Consider the following 11,161-nt stretch of genomic DNA (forward strand, 5'->3'; position numbering starts at 1 on the left):
TATTCAGTCAAGAACAGCAAATTCGTTTCTTTGATTATCATGACAGACTCCAGCAGGTTTATTAGGCTGCTGTCACTTTAAGAGCTTATGCACGGATCCAATTTACTGTTGCACAACATGCATTTTCTCTCAACTATTTATGTTCCAAAATTTACTTGAATACTTGGCAAGACGGGCATTTTTACATAATTTTTCGATGTATTTGACCGCTTAAGCGCAATAAGCCGCGATAAAGAAGTCAATTTGGTACTCGTGAGCTGTTTGAGAGCAGCACTTAAATAGATCAGTAGTCCAACCGCTTTTGGTGTGAGCGCGAAACCTGCGGGAATGACTAAAATTATGTGCAATACAAACACTATTCAGCTGGAGCGAATGAGATGAGTGAGTGACAGGAGGCGGGGGTGTGTCAATTCGCCGTCGGAGACAAAAGAGAACGAGAACGTGCTGCTGGTAGCGGTGTATTGATACTGCAGAAAAGGAGTATTGGAACCGTTTCAGATATTTCAGTATCGATACATACTGAAATATCGATATTTTTGACAACACTGAGTCAGACCGGCCAATTTGAGTGATGATGCAAGAGGAGCATTGAACCAGTGTTTCAAACATATTCATTGTAATGGCCTGAGTGAGCAGATTCATCAGTGTGTGTGTTCTGCAGTGGTGGTGTGCTGGAGCCTGAAGGCACGGTGGAGATCAAGTTCCGTAAAAAAGACCTGGTGAAGACCATGAGACGGGTGGACCCTGTGTACATGGGGCTTGCAGAAAGACTGGGTAAGTTGTTCACAGTGCTCTCTCTCCTCTGAAGTCCTATTTTGTTTTTATTGGGCGTGTATCAGTATTGTATTAAAGCACATTATCGCTGCGTTCTGCTGATTGCGCCGACCCTCGCTCTCCTCCCTGAGGAGACATGTCAATCACAGGGGTCTCAGATCAATCAGACTCCACTGCTGTTCTGTACCTCCTTCGATCGATTACCCCCTCAGCAGTCACTAAAGAGGACCGTGCCACCAGAGTAGTCTGCGGTGTCACATGCAGCCACGCTGAATGATTGCCTCTGACGTGATCGATCTCTCCTGGACAGCCACAGGGTGATGAGAGATCCTGGAGAGCTCCTCAGCTGGGCGGCACTGTGGCGGTGCGATTTTTTTTTATTTTAATTTTATTATTACTGATTTTCATGTATAGAACAATGGGTCAACACATGGATACCAAAGCAGCAGAAATCTGCCAATGCGCTTAAAGTCGCACAGTAAGCGATTTCTGAAAAACGCTGTTGATATTTGACATCACCAAAACAAACACTTCCATACCCAAAAGGATCACACCCCTAACTTGATAGCCCCTCCCCCGAATTCACGAAACACTTTGCTTTATTTTTTATTTTAGTCTTAATCATTTTAGTACTTCAACATTGAATGTTTAAATTCATATTTTATTTTATTTCAGTTAACGGAAATTCGTTTTAATAGTTTTAGTTAACAATAAAAAGGCTACTCGCTCCACCTCTGAAATGTCTTTTTGTTGACGCCAGCTAAGCAAAAAAATTATTAACAGCAAAATTGCTATTCAGTTTCATTCAGGTAATGAAAATAAATCCATGATATTATATTATTAAATCCACTATTTGATAATAGTGCTAATTACAATTACAACACACACAAAAAAAAGCGAAATAAACACAGTAATTTAGTGGCATCTTGAACTTTCCTTACATCCAAAAAAAGTTGTTAGCAGAAATACACTAGTTTTGGGACGCCTGCCTTTACATGCACATGAACTTTAATGACATCCCATTCTTAATCCGTAGGGTTTAATATACAGTTGGCCCACCCTTTGCAGCTATAACAGCTTCAACTCTTTTGGGAAGGCTTTCCACAAGGTTTAGGAGTGTGTTTATGGGAATTTTTGACCATTCTTCTAGAAGAGCACTTACGAGGTCAGGTACTGTAGGAGCCATATCTGGAATTTTGTGAGCCATCAGAAAAGAAAAGATTCATGTTTAATTTATGTATTATATATTTTTGTTGTTTAATACCTGGACTAACCTGTCCACGTGATTAGACTTGCTCCTTCCCCTTGACGCGTCACTACGGCACGAAAGCGCAGGTCTTATATAGTAAACTAGAATTGTTTGGTAGACAGGTTAGAGTGTGGAGAGCAACAGTTTCTTCAATCGCATGTTTGTTCACACGAATATTGAGTCTTCTTTGAAAGTTTAATTTTGTATTTTTGTTGGAAAGTAAACCGGAGATTGTAATCAATAAATCGCGGCTTTTTGTTGTTATGACGGCATCTCTGTGAGTGCTTTATGGACGTGCGTATCAGGAGAGACTCCTGCACTAACCTCAGAGGGCTAAAGAAGTTTGGTAAAGAAGATTAGCCTCTACAGGTACTGATGTTGGACGAGAAGGCCTGGCTCGCAGTCTCCACTCTAATTCATCCCAAAGATGTTCTATTGGTTTGAGGTCAGGACTCTCTGCAGGCCAGTCAAGTTCCTCCACACCAAACTCGCTCATCCATGTCTTTATGGGCCTTGCTTTCTGCACTGGTGCACAGTCATGTTGGAACAGGAAGGGGCCATCCCCAAACTGTTCCCACAAAGTTGGGAGCTTGAAATTGTCCAAAATGTCTTGGTATGCAGAAGCAATAAGAGTTCCTTTCACTGGAACTAAGAGACCAAGCCCAACCCCTAAAAAACAACCCCCACACCATAATCCCCCTCCACCAAACTTTACACTTGGCACAATGCAGTCAGACAAGTACCGTTTTCCTGGCAACTGCCAAACCCAGAATCGTCTATCGAATTGCCAGACAGAGAAGCGTGATTCGTCACGGAAGAGAACACGTCTCCACTGCTCTAGAGTCCAGTGGCGGCGTGCTTTACACAACTGCTTGTTGTTCCCAATTGCTTCGACTTTGTTGATCGTGGAATATTTAGTAGTAAGGAAATTTCACGAATGGACTTGTTGCACAGGTGGCAACCTCTCACGGTACCACGCTTGAATTCACTGAGCTCCTGAGAGCGACCTTTTCTTTCATAAATGTTTGTAGAAGCAGTCTGCATGCCTAGGTGCTTGATTTTATACACCTGTGGCCATGGAAGTGATTGGAACACCTGAATTCAATGATTTGGAGGGGTGTCCCAATACTTTTGGCAATATAGTGTATTTCAGGTGGGCAGCTATCTTCTGAAACGGTTAAATACCGGCTGATTACCCGTAATTGGCCTGACTGATATATTGCTCTGTCCCCATTTTTAAGGTACTTATTTTTCATACATTCTACATGAATTTGCATTTGTACATTTCTGTGTGTGTGGTTTCAGGAACCCCGGAGTTGAATTTGTCAGAGCGTAAAGAGCTGGAGAGTAAACTGAAAGAGAGAGAAGAGTTTCTCCTGCCCATATATCATCAAGTAGCTGTGCAGTTCGCCGACCTTCATGACACACCGGGCCGCATGCAGGAGAAAGGAGTCATCACTGTCAGTACTCAACTTCTAGAATAGCTTATACTAGTCTGCTCTGCTTTTTTCATGCTTTTGTCACTTTCTGTTGGAACCTTTTGATTTTGAATACATATTTCTCCATAGTCGATGAATCAGAAGCTCACATAAAATAAGACCGAAATCAATTAAATTAATCTGGACTTGATATTAAAGTGTTTTTATTGTATGTGTGTTTAGGACATCCTGGAGTGGCCGACATCTCGGCTGTTCTTCTACTGGCGCTTGCGGAGGTTATTGCTGGAAGACACGGTTAAGAGGAAGATCCAGTGTGCAAACAGCGAGCTGACGGACGGGCAGGTTCAGGCAATGCTCCGGCGCTGGTTCGTGGAGGCAGAGGGAGCTGTGAAAGTATGTTACAAAAAAACTATTGCATTTAGGGTGCAGTAAGCGATTTCTGAGAAACACTGTTATTATTTGAAATAGATACCCAAACGAACACATCCCTCGCTTCATTGCTCCACCCCAAAATAACGAAAATGCTATGCAACAGGGGCAACCACATAACGCTGGTGCATCAGACAGTTTGTGCAAGTATGGAAGAATCAGTCAAGTCACCTTTATTTATAAAGCGCTTTATACAATAATCAATACAATAAATGATTGGAAGGAAAATTATGCATTTCGGCTGTTGTTCAGCTGACGTCAGTTCAGTGTTGATTCAGTTCTGTTGTAAAGATCATAAATTAAATTAGTTTATTTCAACTATAAAGCAGTTCTGCTAATTTTTTTTGTCATTGTCTAGGTCAGTTAAGTTCTAATGCAGCAGTGTCGGTACCATAGACCGTAAAAAAGATGGACGACGAGCCTTCACTCTCTTCCACTGAAGCAAAGTGAAGCCGCCAATGTCCAAATATAGTGCTGACATCTTGCGCTGATTTGGGACCTGAGTCTGCACAGTAGGCTTGCTGCGATAGTCGGTGTTGCCGGTGTTACCAGTTTTCAGACTCAACACCGGTTACATCACTTGCCCACCGTGGCACTGCTCCCATCGTCGTTTGGATTTTTTTAATAGTAATAAAATAATTTAGGTCAGTTAGAGAACAGACAATACAAATAACTGAACGTGTCTGCTTAATAAAGCATGATCCGCTGCACAGACCAGCAGCAGGAGTCAGATTTCATTCATCACGAGAGCGAGGAGCTGACTGATGATTGCAGAAGTTTTGGTTTCAAAGTGAAATGTAAAAACGCCTATTTAAGGGAGTTTGTTATTGTACTGTTTTGTTGTTTGTTTTTCATTAAGAATAATAGGCTAATGAACCCACAATTCAAGCTACCCGCCCCTGAATTGGCGCTAATTCAAAACCGAAACTAAAATATGTATGGCCGCACAGCATTTACGGCCGATTTTCATGGCCCCCAGAATATTTTGGTGTATTAATATCTGAACATGCAATATATTAAAAGAAAGAACATACCCTCTGCTTTTAAACTAAAACAAAATCCGTATTCTAGCTTCATGCATTCTTTTTTTATCAACACTTGAATGTGGGTAAGTTTCATAAAACCAACATTTTGAGCAAAAAACTGAGAAAACCGTCAACGTTAACGTGTTAACGCATGCGATTAATTTAAATCCCTTAACGCGTTAAAATTATTTAATGCAAATAAATTACAGAAGTACGTGAAGCTGTGTCCTTTAACGTACTTTTCGTCATGCAGTTATTTGATCTTAGAAGTCGGGAGTTTATCACAATCACACTGAGCATCTACAAGCACCTGTAACCTGTAAAGTAGGAGGACATTTCCATTATAATTCTTTAACCCAATTCTGCTTCTCTGTTTGTGATGAGGCCATTTAAAGCCGTTAATCTCTGGGAAAGTTTTCAGTGATCCAGTAATCGAATTCATTCAAACAGTCCAAAACAGCGCTAATGTAAAGAAGGCCAGGCTGATCACATCAGACATATCCGAGAGAACAGAGACTCGCATTGAGTTTTTAGTGAATTATTCATTCCAGTGTGTGCTTTGCTTTAAAACACGAGCTCTTTCGTATCCTGCCATTGTTTCTGAAGAGCGCAATTTTGGTGTCGCACAGTAAGCACGTGAGAGTCTGTTAGATTGATGCACAAAGAACGTGTATGTGCGCGCTCTCGATCGCTGATCGCACGCTGCATTCATGTATAGACACATTTCAGTACATTCCCGTTGTTTCCACCAAGCGGCAACCTCCCGCAGTTTCTCTTGAAGCCAATACAGAAGTGACTTAAACTGCAATTCATCGACTGGCCGCTAGAGACAGGCTCCAGAAGGGAGCAGAATCTCATTGAGCTCCATGTTAAAATGCTCAACTTTACAGCAGAAAAAAACATGTTTACAGCTTGGTACAAATTGTGGTTTTGGTCTATACGGCTGATTTTGCCCTTCATGACAACTGTGAGGGGGGTAAATTTTTTTATAACTCATTCGTTTACATTATATAAAGCTTTAAAGTCCTGCATAATTGGGGGCGTCGCCAGGTGCCATTTATCTGCTGTCTGTTAGTCATTGCGTCACCTCAGCTCCACCTACGTCCCGCCTCTTTGCCCATTATCTATTATCCTGACAAGATGGCAACGTCCAGCTCGTCCCTACTCATCCCAGCTCGTCCCTAACGGTCTGCAAACTAAACTTTCTTTTGAACCGGCACTTTTTAGTGAACCGGTCAAACGGCAGTTTACCAAATCGGACTGAATCATTCCAAACAGTTTGCATCTCTAGTAAGCACTAATCCACAAATTTTGACGTTTCCGACTCCCCCTCTGACTCAAAATAAACCAACATCCCGGAGTTATTCAGTTACTCCCACAGTACACGGACTTAACCTACTGTTGAGAGAGAACTGATGATGATGAGCACGAGCAGCTGATATACTGAGCATGCGTAGTGAGCGACGCTGTTGTGTTTAGTAATCGTAGGTTTATGCCGTCAAAGCGGTTGATTTAGGAGTTTTTTTGGCGTCTCCGTGTGGTTCTGTTGAGTATCGCAGCTTGACCGTCTACATTTAGATTACAAATTTACATAAAATGTCTAAAATGAAAACAATCTCGTTGTTGTTGCTCTGTACACATATTGTAAATTCTGAAAAAACAGAATTCTGTAAAGTTTTTTTTCTGTAATTTTTTTTCATGGATGCTTAGGTGTGTTGTATCAATTTATTATATAACAGAATTATATGGACTTCTTATATTTGGTTATTTGGTGTCCTTTTGGAGTCTTCAATGATCCTTGAAGCTGCCGAAAAATACAGTTTTGTGAGAATCACCCTTCAATCTGATTGTTTACTTTGGATATAGCATATTATGACAAAATGTATGCGTTTAATAAGATAAACGACGTATGCTTAATTTCATGCGACGCGTGCGATTAATCACTCGACAGAGGTGCGATTTAATCACGATTAAAAAACATGCAATCTATTTGCAGCCCTAGTTTTTGTCAAAGACTACATCCAGATCAGATTCAGAATGATGTTCAAAACATAGATGGTGTAGATCGAGTCCATCAACACCCCTAAAGCTTGCACAGTCCTATACCTCGTCCTGGGTCGACATATCATTCAGTAACATTAGGCAGTTTTGATTTAAATGCTATTTAATGTTGATGATCACGTTATTTTACATATGCATCTGCTTCCATATGCTATTGCTTGTTTCAGCTTCTTCTTCACGTCTTTTGATTAGGAGATGCTTTACTCTTTCAGAAGATGTCATAGCGCCCCCTACTATAAAACTGTGAAAACACGGAAGCGTTGTCTAATAAATTACGAAAATATCTGTCAATGGCGGGGAAAGAGTTAAATGTCCCCAACTTAGTAAGCCAGAGGCGACAGTGGCAAGGAACCCAAACTTCATCAGGTGACAAAATGGAGGAAAAAAATGTGGGAGAAAACCGGCTCAGTCGGGGGCATTTCTCCTCTGGCCAGTGAACGAACACAGTGTGATTATGATTCGGGCAGCTTTACAGGTCAGAATTCAGATCAGTAACATTAAAATATATCTATTTCCTTTTGCTTGAAGATTGGATTAATCACGCCGGTACGGAACCAGCTGTTGAATCAGCTTTGATTCAACAACAACAGGCATATCTTGGTTCTGTGAAACAAAACAAAAAAAATCATCATTCGCATATCGAGCAGAAACAAAGGAACCTCAGTGTCCGTTTTTACTAGGCCTTCCCATTCTCTAATGTCTCTCTAATGCTGGAAATCTTTTCAAGTATATCATCCGAGTATTATTTCCAGTATAATCCTAGCTCTTTCCTGATTTTAAACCCTTTTTCTTCCAATTATTCTCCTCTGACCTTACAAATGTCCCACTTGCTCACTCTCTCTCTCCAGATCACCAACAAAAATCTTGTGAAGAGTTTTGAAAATGTGACCAAAGTATTGATAAATGTGTCCTAGCGAGTCTTTCTTTTACTGAAGTGGCGTGTGGACCAGGCAATATATGACCATTAGAAATGATCAGAATGGATGAGCTCTCCCGAGCTCCGACAAGGCATCAGAAGAGTCGCCACACCAGATCCTGGAGCAGAGCCAAGTCCCCAGGGCAGGTTAAAGTATCTGCAGAAGACGGTGTCTGGACCACTAATACATTACCCCAATCTGAGCGAGCTATCTTAAGCTACAATTAATCTCCACCCTGCCACGCGCAGATAGCAGAGCAACACGCTGTTTCTTAATTAAAAGCAAACGGATTAAAAATGATTAATATGGGGCATTAAATGTTCTTGCCGACTACAAGTGCTTGCGCTTTTTAGAAGCACGGAAGCCCATTAACGCCTCGACAAATCTTCACAAGCACAAGTCCAGCTTTGTTTCAGATCAGCCTGATGTTATCAGTCTAAGCCTAAATGAAGAGCCGTTGATTAGGATTGTGATTTGGTTTTCAAATAGAAACATTGTCAGAAAGTTTGTTTGGCAAGATGTTTCAAGCAAGCTCGAGGTGTTTTGAACTTTTTACTTTAGTTCTTTTGTTTCTTTATTATTTTAATGTATTCTTTTTTTGTTTGTTTCTCTCTCTCAGGCATATCTGTGGGACAGTAATGAGGATGTTGTGGAATGGTTGGAGAGGCAGCTGGCAGAGGAAGAGGGTGCAAGATCTGTCATCGATGAGAATATCAAATATATCTGCAGAGATCACATCCTCAAACAGATCCGCAGGTAACATCAAGACGCCAGCCTTTTATATATATATATATATATATATATATATATATATATATAATATAAATATAAATATATATATATATATATATATATATATATATATATATATATATATATACATACATACATACATACATACATACATACATACATACATACATACATACATACATACATACATACATACATACATACATACATACATACATACATACATACATACATACATACATACATACATACATACATACATACATACATACATACATACACCGATCAGGCATAACATTATGAAGTGAATAACATTGATTATCTCTTCATCACGGCACATGTTAGTGGTGGGATATATCAGGCAGCAAGTGAACATTTTGTCTTGAACATTTTGAACATTTTGTCCTAAAGATCTACGTTATTTAAAAAATCCATTATATATTTGGACAATGGGAGGCGCCATTTTGTTTGCGTTCTAGGTCGATGACGTAGAATGGTTGCACTCGGCAATCAACTGGCGCTACCCGTAGCTATTTTTACCATAACACAACTCGAAAATTGTTTCAGAGTTTAACAAAACCAATTAATTGCTTTTGTAATTGCATTTAAAACACACTTCTGCGTTATTTATTCACCGTTACTTTTTTTTGTGTGTGTGTGTGTGTGTGTGTCTTAAAATTAACACGTTTTTTGTCAATTTCATGTTTCTTAGCCTGGTTCAAGCTAACCCTGAAGTGGCCATGGACTCGATTGTTCACATGACCCAGCACATTTCCCCCACGCAGCGGGCCGAGGTGGTCCGCATCCTGTCCACCATGGACGCCCCTGCATCCTCGTAGAGCCCCGTCAATCATCTCAGAGGCCTGATGTTACTGAAGAACTGGAACAAGAGGAGCCAACATGGCAGTGCTCTGACTTCACTTTGTTGGCTATGAATCTGAAAATAGGAGTTACAACAAAGATACTCTGTATCAATGCACTTAAATGCGCACCTTCAGAAACACTAAAGTAAAAAAAAAAAATGTATAGTGTTGTCATTTATAGTTTTGCAGTCTAGTCAAGTGCACTTTAAGACTTAGATGAACAAAGACCAATTGTAGAAACAAGCTTCCCAAAGCTGTTAGAGGATGTTTGACTTTTTTTTCCCCCTAGAACCTTTTGTTTAAAAGGCAATAGTTTACTGTATGAGAGAACGTTTGCGAGTTCATAATCAACTTTACACTTTCTCCTACAAGTCAGGTTATAACACCTGTCCACACTAAATGTGATTAGATCGCTCCTGCTTCGCTGGTTATAATGGGTGTGATGTAGCTGTTGTGTTGCATCGATTGCAGTGTAGGGGCAGTATTATTCTTCACATGCAGGATGGTCCATTGAGCCAAATGACCGCATCATTTTGACTGTGCTTGTTTCATTCGTTTAACCAAAATATAATCATTTTTTTAAAAAGTCAATCCACTGGTATTGTACTTATAATGCTGTTTATTTTTTTAGCATAGATGAAATGTCGTAAGAATATATTAATAACTTATTAAACAATCGTATCGAAAAACAACATGGTACATTATACTGCAAGTGCGTAACTGTGGAACATTCAACAAACGTTTAGGTTAGTTGAATTTGATTGTTACCATTATTCTGGAACGACTTAACAGGAGTGTAGTGTAGAAATGTACTAAAAGCAAGCAATGGAGGGGGCAAATGATACTTGCGAGAGGTGACTTGAATATGAATCAAGATCTAAAGATGCTCTGTTGTATCCTCAGTGTATCATTGACATGATGGTTGTAGCTGCTACCGGAAAACCTCAAGCTGCCAATACTGCTCGACTCAATGAAAGGTGAAAATCCCGTCAGGTTTGCTGACATGCTGTGACCCAAATGGGTGGTGAATTGTCTCGTGTGTCTGTAAGCGTTGTTGAACATGTTACTGAAGCGATCGGAAGCTGTCTCCATGTTCAAAATGGAGGATTTCCTGTTTACTGTGGCAAAATGTGATTGCCTCTAAAAATAACTCAATAAAATCTAATTCTTACATGTTCTGCACAGGCTCTTTCTTGAGTGAAAACAGGATTTTCAGTTATGTAGTAAATACTCATTCTGTCATTTCCAACATTTATTTACTGTCTCTGGCTGAAGTTTATCCAGACCAAGATGCCCACTAGACAAGCTGACATCTGCGGTAAATAGAGCTGTTTGTCAGAAGTCCATGTGCTTGAGCAAGTCTGTGATGTGTGTGTGTGAAACCAAAAGGGCCAAGCACCGAACCCTGAAGTACACCAGTGGTTGATGTGAGTTAGAGAGGGGTGCCTGAAATACTCTATAGCACGGTTCCTCAAATCTTACCCTGGAGGTCCAATGCGCTGCAGAGTTTAGCTCCAACCCTAATCAAACTCACCTACCTGTAGTTTTCTAATGAACCTGAAGACATTGATTAGCATGTTCAGGTGTGTTTGATTAGGGTTGGAGCTAAACTCTGCAGCGCATTGGACCTCCAGGGTAAGATTTGAGGAAC

General features: G+C 40.3%; 1 protein-coding gene across 5 annotated transcripts in view; it reads left to right on the top strand.

Annotated features, from left to right (window-relative positions):
* The window catches only part of acaca (acetyl-CoA carboxylase alpha), a 94,185-nt gene extending 83,497 nt beyond the window's left edge, over positions 1 to 10,688 (top strand). For all 5 annotated transcript variants that reach the window (XM_079814514.1, XM_079814515.1, XM_079814517.1 and 2 more), the window contains 5 exons: positions 662 to 774; positions 3,329 to 3,483; positions 3,685 to 3,855; positions 8,514 to 8,650; positions 9,360 to 10,688. In XM_079814514.1, the coding sequence (XP_079670640.1) occupies positions 662 to 774; positions 3,329 to 3,483; positions 3,685 to 3,855; positions 8,514 to 8,650; positions 9,360 to 9,486 (703 nt within the window). In that variant the 3' untranslated portion in view covers positions 9,487 to 10,688. The remainder of the gene's footprint in view (positions 1 to 661; positions 775 to 3,328; positions 3,484 to 3,684; positions 3,856 to 8,513; positions 8,651 to 9,359) is intronic.
* Positions 10,689 to 11,161: the final 473 nt, after the last annotated feature.

This window comes from Gobio gobio, assembly GCF_949357685.1.
Source record: "Gobio gobio genome assembly, chromosome: 4".
NCBI classification, from domain to species: Eukaryota; Metazoa; Chordata; class Actinopteri; order Cypriniformes; family Gobionidae; genus Gobio; species Gobio gobio.